This window comes from Taudactylus pleione, unplaced genomic scaffold (assembly GCF_031769625.1).
Source record: "Taudactylus pleione unplaced genomic scaffold, aTauple2 ptg000977l, whole genome shotgun sequence".
In the NCBI taxonomy this organism is placed as follows: domain Eukaryota; kingdom Metazoa; phylum Chordata; class Amphibia; order Anura; family Myobatrachidae; genus Taudactylus; species Taudactylus pleione.
The window spans coordinates 2,910,989-2,935,556 of NW_028285378.1; the positions used below are offsets into that span (position 1 = coordinate 2,910,989).

Here is a 24,568-nt window from a genome sequence, read left to right on the forward strand (position 1 = left end):
AATGTAAACCAGCCCCAAAGCAGAGCCCCATAGCAGTTAATAAGGATGAAAACACACTGATACTTCTCAGAAAATGCACGTAGCCATAGGGATCATTGTGCCTTAACCAATGCAGGGAAGTGATGCTAATGGTCCCATTTAAATGTATATAGCTATGTTTTATCTTGTATATAACAGCTTCATAATGGGGGTAAGGTGCTATCAGGGAGATTGCTACACTCTTCAGGCAGATTGCAGTTATTAAACTCACTAACGTGTATTATCGTGTATTATCACGAGTGATGTCAGTGGTGAGCTTCCGGCTCTGTTAGAGCCGAAAGCTCACTGGGGCTTGCAGCAGACGAGACCCTACTCCAAGGGTCTCGTCGCAAGCCCCGATGGTCGCGATAGTTTTGACCATCGCGACCATCAACCTGGCCGCTCGCTAAAGCTGTGGGTGGTCACCCATAGCTTAGCGAGCGGCCAAGAGGCCGGCTCTTTAGAAAGAAGAGGCCGCCCTCATTCAGAGCGAGTGCTCGCATTTTGCGAGCGGCTATGAATGAGGTCCCTTGTGTACTGATTCAAATTGAAACCTAGTATACTGCAGCTGGGAGTATATATCTGTAAGTATAAATGTAATTGTCAACCAGGTGTACTACTGCTCAAGCTAACACTACCTGGGAACTTTGTGTAAAACTGTAATTGGGAACCTGGTATAATGCTATTGAGTGTAACACTATAAATGAGTACCTGATATAATGGAATCGGTATGTAATACCGACAGACAGGATCCAGGCGTTCAGAATCCCAACGCCTGGATCCTGACAAGGTAAACATACCGACACTTGGTGGTAGGTATGCTAACCCTCCCCCTCTCCCTACCTTACGTCGGTATTCTGGCACCGGTAAGAAGTGTCGGCATCCAGACCGCCAGGATGCCGAATGCATGCCGGTATAATGCTGCAGAGAGTGTATGGCTGTAACTGGGAAACCATTGTACTGCAGCTGAGGACACCTTTGTATCAGTGGACCTGGAAAAATGCTGCTGGGAGTACTACTGTATTCTAGAACATGGTGTAATGCTGCAGAGATTAAAGTTCTTTTTGTATAAATCTATTATAGTCTCCTACTGTGTTAATCTAGGGCACGTGTAGTACAGCACAGGTCACTCGCACGCAGCCTGCTGACAGCTCTCTTACTGACAATAATGGGGAACGAACACTGTATAAGGTCCCGTCCTGGGCCTTCCCAGAAGGTCCCATGAACTGGACGCAATGTGTTCCAAAATGCTAGTAAAATATATCATATGCTTTATATAAGACGATTCAGACAGATAACAATGCCCCTGTCACTTAGTCTGCTCAGTGGGGATCATGCTTGCCGACTTATAAATTCTTCTCCCTGGAGAAGTCTGGGGAGAAGAAGCGGGTGGGCAGAGTTGGGGGACGGGGGCTGACTGGGTTGCGTCATTAAGCCCTGCCTCCTCGCGGGAATTAGCCGCGAATGCCAGATATTTAAAATAGGGGGTGGGGCTAAGCCCCCAACGCACGGACCCGCTGATCCCTGGTAATATTCTTCCCATTCTGCCCACTTCACTAGGAAGTGGGCAGAATGTGGGAGAAGTGGACCAAGTATGAAAATTGTCCCCACCAAAGTTTAGTTCACTATATGCAATAGTAGCAAAACTATGGCCCTCAAAGTGGGGCTGGGTGTTTTGTTATTATTGCATAGTGTGAACTAAAATGTCCCCAAAGTTAGACTGACAAATACGCTGTCCTTCATGTAAAATTGTATTGCGATTGGAGATGGTCAGGTGGGGACCCCTTGTCCTCTTGACATGGAATGACCCAGCTGTTGCTTGTATTTGGTTTAAAATAAAAGCATGGTGAAGGTTTATGGCCTGGTTATGCAGGACTGAATATTGGGGAACACTGATTGGCCTGATTCTACAGGACTGGATTTATGGAGAACACATATGGCCCAGGTTCAACAGGGTTAGATTATGGGGAACACACATGGCCTGCTTCAACAGGAATGGATCATGTAGAACACAGATGAATTCAGATGTACAGGACAGGATTAAGTACAGTACTATATTATGGGCAACACAGATGGGCCTAGTTGTTCAGGACTGGATTACAGGAAACAAACAGGAATACAGAAAGGAGAAAACAGGTGGGCCCAGTTCTACAGAACTAAATCATGGGGAACACAGATTACTTGATTATAGAAAGCTGGATTATGAGGAACACATATGAGCTGGTTTAACAGGACTGGATTATGATGCACACATCTTGGTTCTGCAAGACTGGATTATGGGAGTACAGATGGTCCTAAAGCAGGCTAGATTATGGGGCACAGAAATATGCTAGGTTCTACAGGAGAATGGATTACGGGAAACAAAGATAGCCTGACTCAACAAAACTAGATTATGTGGCACACAGATTGTGTAGAATTCAATTAGGAGTGATGTTCTTGCCCCCATGAGCAAAAATGTAAGAGTCCAGTGTGAGACCCTGGTGCATGTGGGGAGAGTTCTGATGCCGTTGCCGGCATTTACATGCCGTTGCAGTGGCAACTTCAGTTAATTAAATTCCCACCATTATGGGTCTGGTTCTAGAGGACTAGTTAACAAGGATCATAGATGAGCCTGATGCTACAGGACTGAATTTTGAAGGAACGGTTCTACAGGACTAGATTACTGGGAACACAGTTGGACAAAATTGGATTCTGGGGAGCAAAGATGGGGCCAATTGTACAGGACTGTATTTTAGGGACCTAGATGGGCCTGGTTCTACAGGTCTGTATTATGGGACCACAGATAGGTCTGGCTCTACCGACTGGATTATGGAAAGCACAGATGGCCTGGTCCTACAGGACTGGATAATGGGGAACACAGATGGGCCTGGTTCTGGTGACCACAAATAGGCCTGATTCTACAGGTTTGGTTTATGGTAATACAGATGGGCCTGGTTCTACAGGATTGGATTATGGGAATCAATAATGGGTAGGTTTCTACAGGACTGGATTACAGAGAACAAAAATGGCCTGGTTATACAGGACTTTATTACAGGGGGGATGGGTACGAGTTGCTGGCGCTTGGGATTACGGCGGTCAGAATCACAACACCGGCATCCCATTAGGGTTAGAATACCACACTTGTCGGTCAGCATTCTAACCCTCCCCCTCTTCCTACTCTATCTCTAACCCTCCCTCCCCGGTGCCTGGCCCTAACCTCCCACCCCTAAAGCATAATCCTAACCTGCCCCTACTCGTACCTTAAACCTGACACTCCCCCCTTAGTGCCTAACCCTCCCCCTAGTGCCTAACACTAACCCTCCCCCCAACCCTGCTACTTACCTTTGGGATACTGGCGGTTGGGTTGGAAAACACAGATGGATCTGGTTCTACAGGATTAAATGAGTATTACAGATGGACTTCTATAGGAATGGATTACAGGGAACTCAGTTGGCCTGATTCTAGAGTACTGGATTATAGGGAAAAAAATGTGGCCAGTTCTACAGAACTGGATTATGAGGCACACAGATGCACCTGCTTCTACAGAATTGGATTATGGGGAACACAGATAGGCCTGATTATACAAACCTGGATTACGGAGAGCACTGATTGCCCTATTCTAGAAAATTGGAGTATGGGGAACAAAAGTGGGCCCAAATTTATATAACTGGATTACACATAAAGAACAAAAAACAATTGGCCTAATTTAAAAAAACCAAGTAATTCAGTTTGTTTGGAAAGAAGGAAGTAAAAAGGAATTTTGTATTCTTGCTAATTTAACAATTTAAAGAGGTAGCGAAAATGGGTAATATGGAAGCAGAATTATTCACATAACTTTTAGATCATTGGGAACATGTCAAAAACTGTTCTACAGTAAGAAATTAGGGATTCCAGTCACACTGAGAAACAAAGGATCCACATCTGATTGTTAGGAACTGTCTCCAACCGGGTATGTCTGTTGTACTTTTAACCTTGTGCACACAACTGGCTTCTGCCTCTAACACATTCCTGTTCCTTTTTGCTAATAAATCACCATGTTCCAGCTTTATTTATCTTTCATTATTCAAGCAAATTTACCATGCAACAACAAGGAGGAAAGGATTCTATTTACTGAATAGTATTTGTTGCAGTTCAAGCATTACATTTATTAGATAATTCTAACTTATCATCTTTAGTTATGTAGCTCTAACATATTCAGCTGTAACATACGATATTTGTTCAGGAAACCGGCGGACAGAATGCCGACCTCCGGCTTCCAGACATTGTATTCCCGACTAGGGACGAAGGACAGGCGTCTAAATCTAGACGCCTGTCATTTGACCGACGCCGGGAGACCGGTGCCCGGCATCCCGATCGAGCGGATGCCGGGCGCCGCAGTGTACAGCCACGCGCGGGGGGGGAAAGGTTAGATTTCGGGCTCCTGGATGGGGACTTAGGGTTAGGCACCCCACTGGGAAGTTAGGGTTAGGCTAGGGGGAGGGAGGGTTAGGGATAGGCACCCCCGGGGGGGACTTAGTGTTAGGCACCCCCCCGGGGGACTTAGGGTTAGGCACCCTCCCGGGAGACTTAGGGTTAGACGGCGGGGAAGGTGGGGTTAGGTTTAGGCACAGGGGGTGAAGGTTAGGGTTAGGCACCCTAAAGGAGGGTTAGGGTTAGGGGGTAGATTAGGTTAGTGAATACTTACCTAGAGACGATCGGGATTTCTTCCTCTGTCGGCAAGGCGCTGTCAGGATTTGAACCACCGGCCAGGTGTCCAGCGGTAATTCATACTGATTCCGTAATGTACTGATACAACTTCCTCCCCTGTCAATTTTGAGTGACTAAAGCTGGGCATCCACTATACAATTTTCTTTCAGATATCTGTCCAATCTGGCTGGTTGGAATGAAGACCTGGTAATGTATTGGAGCAAATAACAGTCGATCATATGGTTTTAAAAAAGGACAAAAAAAATTGTTCAAATTGGTTAGATTTGTGTATTTTAACCAATTTGTCTGAACAACCATTTTTGGCTATTTTCCAGTGTTTGTGAGCAAATGGACGATTGTCATTTGCTCCCATACATTACAAGGTTTTAATTCCAACCATGACTAGATATATGGAGGGGGGTTTTGTTGATTCTGCACAGGAAACATTTTTTTAATACATTTGTAGAATATTAAACCAACCTAATTTGTCCTCTAATCTAAGGGTTTGAAAATTAATCTACTATTTTAATGGTTGGCGGTGCACCACTGGGAAATACAGTATACTTCATACAGTGGGTGTTGAAATAATCAAGAAAAAATGTTCAACTACTAAAAAGAATTCCTTTTTGGTGCACTCTTTTCTGACAATATAGTATTGTCAGAAAAGAGTGCACCAAAAAGGAATTCGATTTTGTAGTTGAACCATTTTTTCTTGATCGTTTCAACACCCACTGTATGAAGTTTAATTCCAACCAGCCAGATTGGACAGATATCTGACAGAAAATTGTATAGTGGATGCCCATCTTAAACCCTAATCCACATAGACAGAACTGGCAACATTAACTACCATGGGTTTTAAAACTAAACTTCTAAAAGGTCAATAAAAAGTTACATCACTTTATTGTGGGAAATAGTGGATTCCCTTTAAGACAGCAATGGATAACAAACATCCCACTTACTCACACAATTACCACATTATTCACATGCTGTCACCAACTCATCAGGGATACCGAACCACTGCCAAAAACCCAATCATACTGTACTTTATCAACACCCTGTGCTAGTGTCATATGCCAGTCTATGGTCTCAGATACTAAGCATTCAAAGTATTATCCAACATGTTGACAGTCAAGCAGTGGGTTGTAGATGAATGCAGTTTTGCTGTATAAAAGGGAAAATGGCAGTCTATTTTACAATAAAAGATACTTAAAATGACTCTGAAAAATTACAGCAGAAGAAATTGAAAACAAATGATTGAATACAAATTTTCTGTTCCAAAACATTGCCTCACAGTTAAATCACTCAATTCTACATGTTGCAGACAATTATATACTAAAAAAAGTCACAGACAGACATACAGTATTAAGCACTCTGCCAGTACCAGCACACTGTCCACCTCTATATAATACCTATATTACTGTAGTTAAATAAAGCCTGGCTAGCACACCTGTCGAAACAATTTACACCAGCAGCCAAAATTTATAATTACCTTCTTGGAGGAGCACAATGAACTTGGAGGACTTTATGACCTTGCCATGGAGTGTCCATGTGATAGTTGGTGGTGGCTCTGAGGTGACACGGCACTGTAAAACAAGCTTTTCTCCATCCACCAACTTTGCATCCTGCAAAACCTCTGAGAAAACCGGCGATGTCCCCACACTCTGAGCAGTCTTGTTTGCCACCTCTCCATCCACTACAGACAAGCAGTTTTGCTCAATATTTTCTTCCTTGACTACTGGTAATGCATTCTCCTCCTTGACAACATGTTTAGCATTGTCCTTTATGGATGATAGCTCTTCCTTGACCATGGGTTTAGAATTTTCTTCCTTGTCCTTGGATTTAGAAATGTCTTCTTTAACGGCTGGTTTAGAATTTTCTACTTTGACCACTGGTTTAGAATTTTCTACCTTGACCACTGGTTTAGAATTTTCTATTTTCACCACTGGTTTAGAATTTTCTACCTTGACCACTGGTTTAGAATTTTCTTCCTTGACCACAGGTTTAGAATTTTCTTCCTTGACCACAGATTTAGAATTTTCTTCCTTGACCACAGGTTTAGAATATTCTTCCTTGACCACAGGTTTAGAACTTTCTTCCTTAACCACAGGTTTTAACTTTTCATCCTTGACAACTGGTTTAGCTTTTTCTTGGTGGATCACTGCTTTCACATTTTGATCCTTGATCACAGATTTAAGCTTTTCATCATTAACTGCTGGTTTTGTTTTTACCTGACTGACCAGTGATTTTGACTTTTCTTGATGTAACACTGACTTTGCATTTTCCTCCTTAACTTCAGGTTTTGGTTGCTCTTCCTTGACCTGTGTTTTTATTTTTTCCTGCTTGCCAAAAGGCTTTGCATTTTCAATGGGTTCTGTGCTGTTGCTGTTAGCATTGCCATTCTCAGTGGGTAATTTCTTCTTGTTTCCCAATAATGACCTGAAGTCGGGGGTTGCTGGCTTGGCTGACACCTTTTCCTGAACAGGGGTCTTTGGGACAGAGCCCTTTTTTCCTAAGACTGAACGGAAGTCTACCTGCTGTGGATTATTGACTTTACGCTCATCGTCTGACAAGGCCTTGGGCTTGGCCTGTCGCTGAAGGTTAGCTCTGAAGTCCATCTGTTCAGCCGGGATGTCCTTCAGATTCTCTTCTGAAATACTTCTTGTGCTCACCTTCTTTCCCAATACTTTACGGAAGTCCAGCTGCTCTACTTCTTGTTGCCTAAGTTTTTCCTCTGTATGTTCTTTAACCTCTACTCTCCTCTTGAGTACACCACGAATGTTCTCCTGATCGTCCTCACTCTGGGTGAACCCACAAAACCTTAGTGCAGCTTCATGTTCACATCCATCTCTCTCCGCAAAGTCTGGCTGCTCCTTTTGCCTGAGTGTTAGCAAGAGGAAAGAGAAAGAGGCACTTAGGGAGGTTTGGCTTTCAAATCAAACAATTTGTGAGCTACGAAGAAAAGTCCTAGGGGAGGGGAGTTTGATCAGAAGGAACACAGTCCATTGCTTTATTGCATCAGTGATGACTTCAGTGGCCTTATAAGGGAAAGACCCAAAAAAAATATCCCTGCCTTAGTGTAACTGGCTGTCTCTAGATGGGTCACATTTGGGGGATTAGGAGGCTCATAGAGCTGGGAGGGATGAGAATTAGCAGAGTAAAAAATAGCAGCAGCCAGCCGGCCTGAGAACCCCACAGTGACTTACTCTCCAAAGACTCTGCCCGCTGAGCTCTCTCGTAGCATCAGAGACACCTGGCAGCTGCATTCTCCCACAGTGTTCCTGCAATCCAAACAAAGGGGATTTTTTATCCTCAGGAAAAACAATTAAGTACGTCAGAAATTGTTACTTATATTCTCCCATCCGACTAACAATAGCATAGTTTATTCAAACCTCTGACTTGTATCTCACTCCCCCCTGGTCATGTTTAAATGCTCGGTCTTTATTCACATCTAGCAGAATCATAATGCAGAAGGGTTTCTGTTCTAGTCTGGAATCCAGTGCACAAAACAGTAAATGTTCCCTAATAAGCAATAGACCGAGTAAACTTTGTGTGCAAGTTCACATAAAAAAAACAAAAGTAGAAAGAAAGGAAGCAAGCTGGAACAGTGTGTAGAGAAACTGGTATTTTGCAGAACAATTGTTCTTAAATGCACATGTTCAGGGTGTAAGAGGTTAAAATGAATGCAATGTTAGTATTATTGTTAGATGATCTGCACAGTATTTATCCGTGAATGTGTTGTTGTAACTTTACATCTCCTGAATGCTGCAGGATTAAATGAACAATTCTGTATGCAAACTCCTATAGATAAATTTAAAGGGATATCGTCCACACTAGTACAATGCAGGGGCGTATCTTTAATGGGTGCAGGGTGTGCAGTGCACCTACCTACTGCTCCGACGTCCCACGTCGGGTGACTCAGCCCTGCACAAAATGCCGTGGCCATTTTTCTGGCGTTTTCCGCATACACAGTCGCCAGGAAAATGGCGGCTGCGCCATTTCTCAGACGACCTGCGCATGCGCAGTAGACTCTGGGCACACTCTAGTGCTCAGAGTCTACTGATGCTGCGTTCGGCAGTCAGTCTGCTGCCGGCCGCCAGGGAGAGAGGAGGGGGCCCCGAACGGGGAATGAACACGGGCCCCCTCCTCTCTTAATATGCCCTTGGTACAATAATTAGCAGTTGTCTTGAAAGCATTTTGCAATAGTTACTGAATGAGAAGTTCCACCATTATTTGCTGGGATTTGTAGTTCAACAATTTGCCCAAGATTTTTGTCTGGCCACCAAGTAGCTTTGTTCTGCAGACACTGAGGACAATAATTTCCAGTACGTCAATGGAGATCATGAAGAAATCGCTAATGAACACTGCACAGTAGAATACCAACTTTGAAACCAGCATCAGCCTTGAATTGAGATTTCCACCAAGCTGCGTGGGTTTATAAATCAAGATGGAGGTGTTTGCAGAAGAGTAGAATTTGTAGAGCAAGAGAAAAGGTGTTGGAGGGAGCAATAATGGCCCTCATTCAGAGCCACTCGCTAGCGGCAGTACGCTCGTTCCGAGCGATGTTCGCACATCTGCGCATGCATACGGATCGTTATACGCATGCGCGAACCAGTCAGTGCGGCCGAAATTCATGTGCTCGCAATATAGCGAATGCCTGCTATTTTGAGTGACAGAATGAGGCGTATGTGGGTGGTAACAGGGGAAGGTGCTTGAAAATGGGGAGTGGAGATCCGAACGCAGGCGTGCTTAAAGGTCAAAACGGGCGTTTTATGGGTGTGCATAATTAATACAGCAGCGTCATTGACCACGTCACTGGGTTATTTTATAGCCAGAACTGCTCGCAAGATTGTGGTAGCAAAAACCAACCACAAGAATAGCGAGCAGTTCATACGCTGTTCGATGTACTCGATTAATCTAATAAATAGCGGACATGACGTATGGTGCGAGCGGCCAGGGGGCGTTTTTATCAAATAAACGAGCGTATGTTTTGCTCGCTCGTTCAGACATGGAGGCGGCAACAGACCGCAAAGAGCGAACGGTTCATTTGAATAGCCACCCCCTTTTTATGAACGAGCGAGCACTAATTGCGAGCGGCTCTGAATGAGGGCCAATGTTCCTAGGATGGTACGGGGTAGGTGCACTGGTAGAGAACAGACTAAAAATTAAGATTCTCTTTTACAGAACAACATTTTTGAAATGAGGGCCTGATTCAGACCTGTTCGCTAGGATGCGTTCGCACGCAGCCATCAGCAGCCAAAATATGCAAATCCTGTTACCGCTAGCAAGACATTAGCACGCCTACTATGTCTTGCCGTGCGAACGTAGTATGTATTTAGACGCCCACTAGCCTGACACAAGACACCCACTTTCCCTTAGTAACATACGTCATCTCCAGGAAGTGTATTGAACAATCGGTAACATTGAGTAATATAGGACCCATACGCAGCACTTGTGGCTGACCATGCCCTACCGCAAGCACTGCAAGTGCTGCAGTGTGTAAATCAGCCATGTGACGTGTTTGCTGATGCTGCATCTTATTATTTGCACGCCCTTGAAACGGCATTCAGACACACAGACATGCCTGCATTCGCACCACCACTCCCCCGTTACCATTGACCACCCCTGTCATCACCCATAAACGGCACATCCTGTCACTCATTCTAGCGGAGCATCTGAGTACAGGGTGCGAACGCTTCCTGATCGCATTGGACTAGTTTGCGCACGCGAACTGCTTCTTGTACACATACGCAGATTGCAAATATCGGCAGGCTACGTGCAAACGCAGCCTAGCGAACAGGTCTGAATCAGGCCCTGAGATCGAAGGGGTGGGGAGGGCCCATTTGTAAGGGCTTTCCTCACTGTGTTGAGGGTATGAGAAAATTTACATTCACTAAAGAACTTGGATTTTGCACTAGTTCAGAGCTGTTGATCTTTGGATCTCATCCAATACTTTTACTGGGGCCTGTTTTCTGTAGTCATTTTAGTGGAGAAGGACATTGCAAGGTGCTCAGAGGAATGTATTGCAAAGTTTTGCACAGTCATGTAATAAAGACAGTCCAAATTAATTTAAATGCAGGGGGATAAACAGCAGCATTTTAGAAGTAAAAAAACAGAATTTAATAAAAGTATTAAGTGGTATTTGGTCAGAATTTGGTGAGTTTAATATGAGCACTTTGATTTTAGGGACAAGTTTCTCGAGAGTGGGGAGCAGGTAGCTCCTTGAACGTGATTTGCGTTAAATGACTTAAGGTCTGAGCGATAATTTCTTAAACACCTAAAGCATGGAAGTAATGCAGAAACGTCCTGCCCCCACTAAAGGCAGTGTCGTAGCAGATAATGTACCATGGTAATTTTCAGGCTATTGTAGTTGAAAATAGAATGTTTAAATCTAGTTATAAGGACGAAAAAGTCAAATTTCATTAAGCACATTTGAGCAATCGGGAGATACAACCCTGTGCTCTTCCTGTCTGCAATGGTCACCCCTCTCTCTGAGGCAGCCTGCCTGGGTCTCCCCTTTCTGAACCTACCTGCATGATCTCCACTTTCTGAGCCTGCCTGCCCAGGTCTCACCTCTCAGAACTTGCCTGCCTATAAGGTTCTCCTGTCTCTGAGCCTGCCTGCCTGGGTCTCCCCTCTCTGAGCCTACCTGTCTGGGTCTCCTAGGCTTTCCCTCTTTGAATCTGCCTGCCTGGGTCTACTGTCTGAACTTGCCTGCCTAGGTCTCCCTCTTTGAGCCTGCCTGGGTCTCCCCTCTCTAAGCCTGCCTGCCTGCCTGGGTCTCCATATATTGGGATGATTTGGGGTAAATAGCTCAGTAGAGAGGTCAGTGGTGCAGTGAGTAGGCGAATAATAAAAGTCCACAAACAGCTTTTCAGGTTTAAATGAAAATAAACGGTGCTTTACTGTCAGCATTCATGAACAAAAAATAACAAACACCTAGCCCCCAATCAGGGCACTGACTCACTTATTGAACCCTTATTATCATGGGCAGCTAGTCTGCATATGTAACACAGTCTCAAAAGTTTCAATCCTGTCTCTCATAGGTATAACTATAAACACAGCCTCCTGGCCTTCACACAAAGGGCCTGATTCAGAGCCGGACGCTATTTGTGCTCGCTCGTTCAGAGAAAGGGGCCGGCTATTTAAATTGAGCGCTCGCTCTTTGCGGTCTGTTGACGCCTCTATGTCTGTCCGAGCGAACGAAACATGCGCTCACTATTTTGTAATGACGCCCCCCTGGCCGCTCGCATCCTACGTCATCTCCGCTATTTATTTGATTAATCGAGTACATCGAAAGGCGTATGAACTGCTCGCAGTGCTTGTGGTTGGATTTTCCTACCGCAATCATGCGAACAGTTCAGGCTAAGAAACAACCAAGTGACGTGGTCGATGACGCTGCTTTGTTAATTATGCACACCCTTAAAACTCCCGTTTTGACCGTTTGGCACGCCTGCGTTCGGATCTCCACTCCCCGTTTTCAAGCACCTTCCCCTGTTACCACCCACAAACGCCTCATCCTGTCACTCAAATTAGCAGACACTCACTATTTTGCGAGCGCTTGATTTCCGACCGCAACGACTGGTTGGCGCATGCGCATTACGACCCATACGCATGCGCAGATGTGCGAACATCGCTCAGAGCGAACGAGCGGCCGCTTGCGAGCGGCTCTGAATCAGGCCCAAAGTCTCTCTTGTGGTCCTCCCTGCAGGGCTGTCTTAACAGCAGTGTGAGCCCTGGGCAAAGCAATGCACTGGGGCCCCTACCCACCCATTGTGTCCCCAGTAATAATCCCCTTATATAGTGCCCCCAATGCAGTTTCCCCAGATGTGGTACCCCCTATGCAATGCCCCATACAGTATATAGTGCCCCCAGCAGTAGACCCCCCATGCAGTGTCCCCAATAGTGGTACACCTTATGCAGTGCCCTTTAAATAGTGGCCTCAGTTGTAGTCCCCCCTATGCAGTACCCCCAGTATTGCCCTTTATATACAGCCCCCAGTAGTAGTCGCTCCCTTGTATTGCCCCCAGTAGTAGTTCCCCCGTATTAATTCCCCCTTTGTATTGCCCCCAGTAGTAGTCCCCCCTTGTATTGCCCCCAGTAGTAGTCCCCCCCTTGTAGTGCCCCCAGTAGTAGTCCCCCCCTTGTATTGCCCCCAGTAGTAGTTCCCCCCTTGTATTGCCCCAGTAGTAGATCCCCCCTTGTATTGCCCCCAGTAGTAGTTCCCCCTTGTATTGCCCCCAGTAGTAGATCCCCCTTGTATTGCCCCCAGTAGTAGTTCCCCCTTGTATTGCCCCCAGTAGTAGTCCCCCCTTGTATTGCCCCCAGTAGTAGTTCCCCCCTTGTATTGCCCCAGTAGTAGTTCCCCCCTTTAATTGCCCCCAGTAGTAGTCCCTCCCTTGTAGTACCCAATAGTGGTACCCCTTATGCAGTGCCCTTTAAATAGTGGCCTCAGTTGTAGTCCCCCCTATGCAGTACCCCCAGTATTGCCCTTTATATAGAGCCCCCAGTAGTAGTCGCTCCCTTGTATTGCCCCCAGTAGTAGTGCCCCCCGTAGTAATTCCCTCTTTGTATTGCCCCCAGTAGTAGTCCCCCCTTGTATTGCCCCCAGTAGTAATCCCCCCCTTGTAGTGCCCCCAGTAGTAGTCCCCCCCTTGTATTGCCCCAGTAGTAGTTCCCCCCTTGTATTGCCCCAGTAGTAGTTCCCCCCTTGTATTGCCCCAGTAGTAGATCCCCCTTGTATTGCCTCCAGTAGTAGTTCCCCCTTGTATTGCCCCCAGTAGTAGTTCCCCCCTTGTATTGCCCCCAGTAGTAGTCCCCCCCTTGTATTGCCCCCAGTAGTAGTTCCCCCCAGTAGTAGTTCCCCCCTTTAATTGCCCCCAGTAGTAGTCCCTCCCTTGTATTGCCCTCAGTAGTAGTTCCTCCCTTGTATTGCCCCCAGTTCCCCCCTTGTATTGCCCCCAGTAGTAGTTCCCCCCTTGTATTGCCCCCAGTAGACACACACATAATACAAAAAAAAATTAACTTACCTGAATCCCCGCTGCCGCCATCCTCTCCTCCGTCCGTCCTCCCGGGCCGCTCTGCATTATGGGAGAGACGTCATGACGTCTCTCCCATTACCCACTGCGGGAGCCGGAAAGATGCCCGTCTCCGGCAATGGGAGCAGCAGCTGATGAGAGTCTGTGTGACTCTCATCAGCTGCTAAAACAAACACACAGCTGCCCGCGCTGGCGGCTGTGTGTTTGTCACTGTGTAGCGCTGACCGAACTCCGTCCGGTCAGTGCTACACACGTGGTGCAGCTGTGTCGCAGAGACACAGACTGCCTGCGGCAGCGTACCGGTGGAGGGGGGGGTCGCTCATCATGGGGGGAATGGGGGGAGGAAAGGTGACAGACTAGTGCTTAGAAAAAAAAAAACAATTACTAACAGGCAGCGGCTGCAGGGGGCTGGAGGGCCCCTTGAAGCTTTGGGCCCTTGGTCAACTGCCCTAAAAGCCCAATAGAAGAGACGGCCCTGCCTCCCTGCCTGGCTTGCAGGCCTGGCCTCCTGGCCTGACTTTCACAGAGTCACACAAACAGTCCCAGAGATTTGCCTGACTGACTGCAGGTCTGGACACCGGCCAAGCCTGGCCCCCAATGGACACCAGGCACACTGGGCTCTGTAGCTGCCGCAGTCCCACTTGGACTGTCTCATCCAGCAACCTGACTGGTCTGCCTCATTAGTCCTCACATGAGCTCTCTCCATAAGGCAGCCTTTAGGTGTGGTCACATTTCCTATTTCTACCCTGTGTGGGCTGATCCCTCCAGCCCCACACAGAATACATGGCTCACCATCGCCACCTACCATGAAATTGCATAAATATAAATATATGTGTGTGTGACCTCATACAAATAGCCTCAATAAGCAATGTGGCATGAGACGCCTGGCATGAGTGGGTGGCCAGGTCTCATGCAACTCTGCTAGCGCCGGAAGTCTTTTTCGCCCGAAAATGCATCTTAGTCACACCAGGAGACTGTGCTGATTAATTTTAAACCTTTAAACTCTCTATGTCATCTGGCTTGAAAATCGATAACCCAAAATTAGAAGCCCACTGGTCCTCTTATGCACTGTGACATGGGCTTGGGACTGAAACACTCTCAAAGTTCCATGGCGATTCCCCGAGTACTTACTTTCATCTCTCCTCAACCGTTAGCGGACACTCTTCCTTCCTATCAGGCAACTAATGCCCCCCAGGAAACTTATACTCCAGCTTACTGCTGTGACCTCAAAGCTGTCCTCCGTGGATAGGTTATTTAAACATACACTCTCCTTAAAAGGCAGTATATGCTCCAACAGTCTGATCTGAAACTCCTTAGGCAGGAGCTGGTCTCTATACAGAATCAGCTACAAAAGTTGTTTTTATTCCGTATGAAATCTGCCCTTATCAAACTCCAACAAAAATTTGACAATTTAGGGAATAGGACAGGCAAGTTTTTAGCTCATCAGTTGCGTAAGCGCCAGACTAGAAATAGGATTGAATATACTGTAACCGCCAACAAGAAGAAATTGCTCAACCCTGCTGAGATTCCCAATGATTTTGCTAAGTATTATACTGTGAAATATAGTTTAGGGGCGGATTAGCAATGGGGCGGGTGGAGCTGCAGCTTCTGGCCCCCCCATGAAAATAGGCCCACAGGATCCTCTGTAGTCTCGACAGTGATGACAGGATAAAAAAAAAATTCCTGTCACCACAAGCAACATTGACATATTCCTTAGCTCTGCCCATACTGCCCCCGGCCATCCAAACCCCTGCCCATTTACCTCCCGGATATCCAAAGCACTGCCCATTCATCCAGCAGTCTAAAGCCCCGCTCAGTCGTTCACGGCTGCCGAAGCCACGCCGAACCGTGGCACACTAAGCCCCGCCCCCATGTCGCCTACAGTTCCGCCCATTCGCTTCCACCAATCCCTCCCGAGTCCCTCAGAAACTCAGTTGGCGGGTACATGGGCACTGAATTTATGAGAAAAGTGGAGCCACATGGAATGCACTTTAGAGAAGTGACGGATGATATCTGGCTGAGGAACACATGGGTACTGGGCAGCTGTCACCATCTGTGAGGTGAAGTCTACACAGAGCCAGATTAAGGGGGGGGGGGGTGACAGGGGCCACCACACAGGGTCAGTGTGACCCTGCCGCAAACAGGTGTCTAGCGGCACCTGTTCCCAGATGAGAGCTCAGCTGCCACGGCTCAGAGTTCTAATGCATGCAGTGCTGCTGCATACAGCACAGAGCGGCTCCCGAGTCCCCTCATCAGCATCACGTACGTGACACTGATGAGGGGACTAGAGACTAGGGAGCAGCTCTGCCAGAATCATGAGGTGCATAATCAGGTTGAGGGGGAGGAGGTAGGCTCCAATTGGCTTGGGGGGAGGGGGGTGGTAGGCTCCATGTGGCATTGAGGTGGTGCTCTGTGCGATTAGGTGGGGTAGGCTCTGTGTGGCTTGAAGGTCGCCCCCACAATCCAGCCCTAAGTCTACATGTATCCCACAGGTTAGTGTAATGTCCAGTGCTGCTCTGCCCTGTGTGTTTATGTATATATCTCCCCGCTATCCCGCTTCCTCTCTATTCGCTGCTCTGTCCGGTTCCAATATACAGAACCGGTTCTAAACCAAGTGAATCACAGGGCAAGATTTTCCTTTGGGGTGCCCCCCATCCCCCTCACACACACGTTGCCCCCATAACCTCACACACACTACCCTATAGCACAAATACACCTCTTCCTGCAGCTGCTCAGAGTCTTCTCACTTCTGTGTGGGGAGCCCGCAATTCAAAGGAGAAGGCGGCCTGCGGATCGGGCTGGGAGTGTCATAAAGAGCACTAGGTGGCCCTTGGATTTCCAGATGCTCATAAGCCAGAAGTTGAGCCCAGCACGGCCCGTGACAGATGTACATCCAGCAACTTGGAGAGTAGGGCTGACCCGGTCAATCCATAGTTAGACCCGCCCAAGCAAATATATTTATTTATATAAAACATATATTAAAAAATATGGGTACTAGAATAATCCAACGTCCGGGGGTAAGGGACAGAAGGAGAAGAAAACCTGAATGTCCACAATGTAACAATGTTGCCATAGCATCCTCGTCAAAATGCTCAATGTTGATATTGTAACTGTCTAATATATTGAACCCTGTTAAACCAGTTTTTGTATGCAGTGCATGTGCAGATGTGAATTTATGTTTTTTTTGCATATCTTCGTCCTATTCAGACAGAACTTGGCGGGATCTGTCTTTCCGGGGAGGGAACTGGGCAGTGACAATGCAATCACACGTAAATGCCCTGTGGGAGCGTTATGGGAGTGGTGTGGGCATCAGGGGCATCGGCACGATTTTATGTTGGGGGGCATTGTATAATTTAATTTTGGTGGCAGAAGGCTTCACAAGCCCTCCCTTCACTGCATAGAGTACCTTAGCATCTCCTCTGCGCTGTGTGATGTCACACCCCACTGGGACAGTGTCAGCACACAGTGGCCGAGCAGTTAATGACTGACTCAGACCTGTCACCTGAGTGAGTTGATTGAGGTAAATAATCTGAACTATAATATGTAGGATCTGGAGGGAATATTTATATGCAAGCTTTATTTATATGTGTGTCTGTATATACATATATATATCCCCAACAGACCCCACATATTATAAATAAAGTGTTTGCATGTACTATATGTATATGTCTACATAAAAAGGGGAACTTCTGGGCAAGTCAAAGGCGCGCTCAAATAGGAGGTGCAGCCATGACAAAAGGGTGTGTGTCTTTTTAATCTCTCTTGGGAGCGTGCCCGGCACTTACGTACATTTTGCACTGCCCCCAAGCACTACTGTTTCAGCAAATAGATGCCAGACGCATGCGAACGACATTCATTCACCGGTGGTGGCCGCTGCACCACTATTTTCTCCACCCGCAATACACTGCGACCCAGCTTTCCTTCGTTCGGTATCTCGGGGGACTTAGGCACCCCCCCCGGGAGGGTTAGGCTACGGGAAGGGAGGGTTAGGCACCCTCGGGGGAGGTTAGGGTCAGGCACTCCCCCGGGAGGGTTAAGTTTAGGCTGCGGGGATGGGGGGAGGGTTAGGTTTAGGCACTTATGGGGAGGGGGGATTAGGGTTAGGCACTAGGGGGGGAGGTTAGGGTTAGGCACCCCTAAAGGAGGGTTAAGGTTAGGGGGGGAGAGGGTTAGAAATAGTTAATTTACTTACCTTGTCAGGATCTTCACACCGGTCTTGCATAGCAGTGCGCATACGCATACCTTAGCAAAAGTTCACAATGCATTTGCTCGCTGCGCATAGACAGCCCAGCAGAGTGAGTGACAGGGGAAGCAGTTTGTAGGTGGTAACGGGCTGGCCATTAAAAATGGGGGAGTGGAGGTGCAAACGCAGGCGTGCCGGAGCATCTGAATGGCGTTTTAGAGGTGTGCATAATTAAAAGACAGCATCATAGTACACATCACCTGGCTTGTTTTTACACTGAAGTGCTCGTAGTGCTTGCAGCAGGGTATGGTCAACCTCAAGCGCTGCGATAGCATCCGATGTACAGATGGTTGCATACACTTCCTGGACATGACGTGCACAAGTAGGCGTCTTAAAACAGGCTGGTGGGTGTTTGCATACACTATGTGATCGCTCTCTAAGGAATACTGGGCATTCTAATGCATTGATGTGCGATAGCACTGCCAACACAATTTGCATACACATCGTGCGAGCGATCACATCTAGCGAGCGGTTCTGAATCAGACCCTTAATCCTAAAAACAACATTTCCATTGCATTTATGCCCTGCCACAAAAGGACCAGCTGACATCATGTCAGTGATTCTCTCGTTAACACAGGTGAGAGTGCTGACGAGGACAATGCTGGAGATCACTGATTGAGATAGAATAACAGACTGGAAGCTTTAAAAGGAGGGTGGAACTTGAAATCATTGTTCTTCCTCTGTTAACCAAGGTTATCTGCAAGGATACATGCGTAGTCAATGATGACTTGCTTTGCACAAAAAGGGCTTCACAGTCAAGGATATTTCTGCTAGTAAGATTGCACCTAAATCAACCAAAATTTATCGGATCATCAAGAACTTCAAGGAGAGAGGTTCAATAGTTGTGAAGAAGGCTTCAGGGCACCCAAGAATGTCCGGCAAGTGACAGGACCATCTCCTAAAGTTGATTCAGCTGCGGGATCGGGGAACCACCAGTGCAGAGCTTGCTCAGGAATGGCAGAAGGCAGGTGTGAGTCCATCTTCATGCACAGTGAGGAGAAGAGTTTTGGAGGATGACACTGGTGTCAAGAATGGCGGCAAAGCCACTTTTCTCCAGGAAAAACAATCAGGGACAGACTGATATTCTGCAAAAGATACAGGGATTGGACTGCTGAGGACTGGGGTAAAGTTATTTTCTTGTCCAGAGAAGGAAAGGTGAGTGCTACAATGAGTCCTGTGTCATGCCAACATGTAAACACAGTAAAGCATTCTGAGACCATTCATGTGTGGGGTTGCTTCTCAGCCAAGGAAGTGGGCTCACTCACAATTTGCCTAAGAACACAGCCATGAACTTCTCCCAACCATCCAAGAACAGTTTGGTGATGAACAACGCCTTTTCAAGCATGATGGAGCACCTTGCCATAAGGCAAAAGTGATAACTAAGTGGCTCAGGAACAAAACATTGAAATTTTGGGTCCATGGCCAGGAATCTCCCCAGACCTTAATCCCATTGAGAATTTGTGGTCAATCCTCATGAGGCAGGTGGACAAACAAAAACCCACAAATTCTGACAAACTCCAAGCATTGATTAGGCAAGAATGGGTGGCCATCAGTCAGTATGTACCCAGAAGTTGCATGCCAGCGCGAATTGCAGAGGTCTTGAAAAAGAAGGGTCAACACTGCAAATATTCACTCTTTGCATAAACTAAATGTAATTGTCAATAAAAGCCTTTGACGCTTATGAAATGCTTGTAATTTTACTTCAGTATACCATAGTAACATCTGACAAAAAGGTCTAAAAACACTGAAGCAGCAAACTTTGTGAAAACCAATACTTGTATCATTCTCAAAACTTTTGGCCATGGCTGTATATCCTCTTTCTTGCAAGAACTTAATTTTCCCTATGTCATGCCTAAGAGTTGATTTGGGTAGGGACAGGTGTGGGAGTCTGAAGGGGAGCTTAGAGATGCGTGAAGAAGTTTGGATGGCTTGAACCAGGACTTCTTCATGTAATATGAGGAGATATGTCACTGGATGATGGTCCCGAAAGCGAGGACAGAAATAGAATGTCTTTATTGAACAGCAGGTTAGAATGGGACTGGATATACAATACTGAAGGAATTGGCAGAATCAGATTGGAACCGATGATGCTGGATTGAGAGCTGGATCGGTTTGAGACCGATGTTGCTGAATTAAAGAACTTGATGTATTTGATGAAGAACTTAATATGAGTCCAATGTTGGAAGGATTGGATAAGACCGATGGTTGGAGGTATCATCAGGAACTGATGGTGGCTGTAAGAACAAGTTTCAGTGGTAAAAACCAGACTGGTATGCAAGATGGTCTAGGAACTGGATATAATGGACTGGGGTTCTGATTTATTACAGATCACAACTACGATCGTGGCTGCGATTACGCTTGCAGTCTGACTGCGAGGGTATGCTAATCCATTGCAATTACTATGCCGTCACAGCACTACACAAGGATCCCACCTTACACACATACGTAATGTTTAACAAGACTGCGAAACCATCGGTAACATCAAGTACAATCACAGCCTCACGCACACTTGCACAAGGTCAGACCTTACTCAGAAATTGCTAACCTCATAACACGCTATGAGTACTAAAGCTGCACATGGCATCGCAGTGGATAATTTATGCACGCTCATGCAACGGCGTTCAAACACACTGGCACGCCTGCATTTCGCCGACCCCCCCCCCATCACCACACACAAATGGTAAATACTGTCCCTCACACTGCAATGGGTCTGCGTAGTCACTGCAGTCCCGATCGCAGTGGGTAGTTCACGCACTGCGATGCATTTGCATGCGCAGAACACAACATTCGGCCGATTGCATGCATAATTGCAGTTGCGATTGGCAGTGAATCAGGCCCTGGGGCTGTACAGATACAGTTACCTGGGAGCACAGCACTGAGCTGTAACTTCAACAAGAAGCTAAGGTGTACTGGCAATATGAGCCAGTCAGGAAATGGAATTTATTGGGGTGGATCCCCAGGGACTGGATGCTGTGATCAGCTGCACCCATACTGTGGTTTAGGAGGGAATTCTGGTGTGCAGCATGTGTGCCATCATGCTGGGAAGACATGGTGTGAGCAAGGGGCTATGGAGAGCTATCTCCATGCTCAGTAACAGGACACTGAGTGGATGGGGCAGAAGCAGCACAGACAGACCTCAGGATCAGCTGACAGCAATGTGCAGCGAGAGTGGACCTCTGTGCTGTCTTGGAGTGATGCACAGCACATTCGGAACTCAGCGCTAGCCTGGACAGGCACCAAAGCAGTAAGAAAGTGGTTTTAATAGTCTGAAGTGTGACAGCACCCCCCCCTCTTTCCCTTGATGGGTGGCACCAGGACACTTCTTAGGCTTTTGTGGAAATTGGCTTGGAACGCTCGGATCAACCGAGGAGCGTGGATGTCAGAGTCAAAAGTCAAGGAACGTTCTTCTGGGCTGTAGCCCTTCCTGTCGATTAAGTATTGGAGATGTCCATTCCGGATTAGAGAGTCCAGAATCTTTGCCACTTCGTACTCAACTCCACGATGAGTCTGTACTTTGGGTGCCTTTGTGCCTTTGGAAGCTCTCCTCTTCCTGTCAGCAAACTGCTTGTGCTGCTCAGAAGCCTTCACAAAGGAGGAGTGGATCTCTTTCCAAATCTTGGAGAAGTGCTGCAAGGTGCGGTCAGCAGCTGGAACCTGTGAGGCAGGAAAAGGTTGAAACTCAGGAACTTGAGGGTAGAGAATATAAGTGGCATTAAGGGCATGGAACCAGATGATGGAAGACCACTGAGGGGTATGAAGTGAGCCATCTTGGTGAACCGGTCAACTACCACCTAGATGGTTTTGAACTTGTTTGAAACCGGGAGGTCAGTAATGAAGTCTATTGACAGATGTGACCATGGTTGATGTGGAACAGAGAGAGGAAGTAACTGCCCAGCTGTTGAGGCACTTTATGCTGGGCACACTTGTTACAAGAGGCTATAATGTCTTGGACGTCTTTTCTGAGAGAGGGCCACCAGTAAAGCCTGGAAATTAGCGTGAAGGTCTTTTGTATGCCTGCATGACCTATGAAGCAGGAAGCATGAGGCCAATGTAGCAGTTTCTTGTGTAATGCGGGCTTGACAAGAGTTTTCCCAATAGGTGGTGGGGATTCTACTCCAGCTGTAGAGAAAGCTACTGGATCAATGATGAGATGCTTCTCAGCAAATGTAGTCTCATTTTCTTGCTCCATGGAGCGTGAGAGGGCATCTACCTTTTCGGTTCTGGACCCCTGGTCAAAAAACAATTTGAAATTAAATCGTGAGAAGAAAAGAGCCCATGTGGCTTACCTCGGATTCAAACAATGGACAGTCTTAAGATATAAGAGGTATTTGTGGTCTGTCAGAATGGAAATGGGATGCACAGCTCCTTCCAAAAGATAGCGCCACTCCTACAAGGCTAACTTAATGGTGAGAAGCTCTTGATCCCCAATAGAGTAGTTGCACTCAGCCAGAGTGAATTTCCTGAAGAAAAATCCATAGGGGTGGAGAAAACCATCAGGAGTGCGTTGAGAGAGCACAGCTCCCACTACTACCAAAGAAGCATCAACCTCCAAGATGAATGGCTGTCTGACCTCAGGTTGATGAAGAACAGAAGCTGAAATGAACTTCCATTTGATTTTTTGGAAGGCTTCTTTTGCTTCCTCTGATGATCGAGATGGATTGACACCTTTCTGGGTGAGAGCGGTAATAGGTGCAATGATGGTGGAAAAGTTATTTATGAATTTGCGATAGTAGTTTGCAAAACCTAGGGAGCACTGAACAGTCCTGAGAGTATTAGGAAGCGGCCAGCCATTCCTGAATTGCTTGGAGCTTTTCTGGGTCCATTTTGAGACCAGAACCTGAAATTATATATCTTAGGAAGGGAATAGACTTAACCTCGAAAACACACTTCTCCAATTTGCAGTAGAGACGATTGGAACGGAGACATGTCAGAACCTCCTTTACTTGCCAGCGATATTCTTTTAGATCATTGGCGAATATGAGAATATCGTCAAGATAGACAACAACATGTTTGTACAACAGATCGCGGAAGATCTCATTGACATAGTGCTGGAACACTGCGGGAGCATTGCTGAGACCGAAGGGCATAACGAGGTACTTGTAGTGACCATCGCAAGTGTTAAATGAAGCCTTCCACTCATCTCCTTCCACAATTCATATGAGAGTATATGCTCCTCGCAAATCCAATTTGGTGAAGATAGTGACTCCACTGCCTCAGTCAAATAGCTCTGTGATCAGGAGGAGGAAGAATATCAGCACCAACTAAACTGAAAACATCAGTGAATTGTTGATAAGGAGAATGAGGAGTATCCAGATGAGAGTGTACTGCAGAACATACTGGAAGAACTTTTTGAAGGCAATTTGAGGATTATGCAGATGAAGCCAGGGCAAGCCCGGAACTATGGAATGCGAGGTCCTAGGTATGACAAGAAAACGTAAAAGTTCAGAGTGCAGAGCACCAATCTTGTCCCGCATAGGTCGAGCCTGAAGGGTAATTGTACCCTCTAGGATGCGTTTCAGTCAACCGCTGTGAGATAGATAGGGTGAAGCAACCTCTCGGTTGGTAATGCCCACCGCTGGACTAAGGCTCATCGAAGATTTGGCAGAATGCCATGACAAATTCCTTGTAAGATTTTAGAATGGGATCCGATCTTTCCCATAAGGGTGAAGCCCAGTCTAAAGCGGATCCAGATAATAGGGAGATGATATATGCCACACGGGTACGGTCTGTAGGAAAATTGCTGAGTTGAAGCTCAAACTGTATTTCACATTGATTTAGAAGCTCCTGCAATTTTTGGGGTTCCCATCAAAGTTTGCAGGAGTAGGAAGATTTGAATGTTTTTTATTGTCAGTTTGAAAAGTAGATCCTGTTCCTTGTATTGGTGCTGGCTTCTCTTCTAAAGCAGAAGAACCTCCTCAAACTTTATCATACTTGAACCCAAGAAAACCAATGACGCTTCCATGCTAATTATGCACACCTATAAAACGCCGTTTTGACGCCCAGACATGCCTACGTTCGCAGCACCACTCCCCCATTCACAAGGTGAGGGTGTAGACCAACTGTTTAGGGAAATGCCTTTATCAACATAAGTTCTCTACACCAATAGCCTCCCTTTCTAGTTCTGGTGTACAAGTGCCATCTGTTTTGCATATTGCTGTATTATTTTTACTTTTGTTTTATGCTCAGTTTATTTTAATGTATAGATTCTGTATATATGAGCTGTGGTCCCCTTCCCACCCTCTCCCTGGTTTTCTTATGTACTCTCCTTTTTATTATATTTCTGTGTTTTTTGAAAATTTTTATAAAAAATAATGATGCAAAATTAGAAGCTTTAATATCACCATACCATAAATCAATATGTAAATAATATGTATAAATTTAATTTAGATATGCTGAAATGAAAATTTCGCACTTTATATGGCAGAATAAATGGCCTCAACCATGCATTTATATAAATACTACCATGCAGCACAAACTGCCCATATCTCCTTTAATGAAGGAAGATAATTATCCTCCAATCAGTGTCCAAACTTTTCAGTGGATCCAACATAAATGTTGGTCCCATGTAATCAACCCTACAATGCTGTACTCACTTGGATTATAGAAT

General features: G+C 46.2%; 1 protein-coding gene across 3 annotated transcripts in view; it reads right to left on the reverse strand.

The window, feature by feature from the left end:
• The window catches only part of MYLK (myosin light chain kinase), an 807,913-nt gene that overhangs the window by 179,648 nt on the left and 603,697 nt on the right, over positions 1 to 24,568 (reverse strand). For all 3 annotated transcript variants that reach the window (XM_088460742.1, XM_088460740.1, XM_088460741.1), the window contains 2 exons: positions 7,887 to 7,961; positions 6,173 to 7,560 (listed from right to left, as the gene is read on the reverse strand). In XM_088460742.1, coding sequence (XP_088316868.1) covers positions 6,173 to 7,560; positions 7,887 to 7,961 — 1,463 coding nt within the window. The remainder of the gene's footprint in view (positions 1 to 6,172; positions 7,561 to 7,886; positions 7,962 to 24,568) is intronic.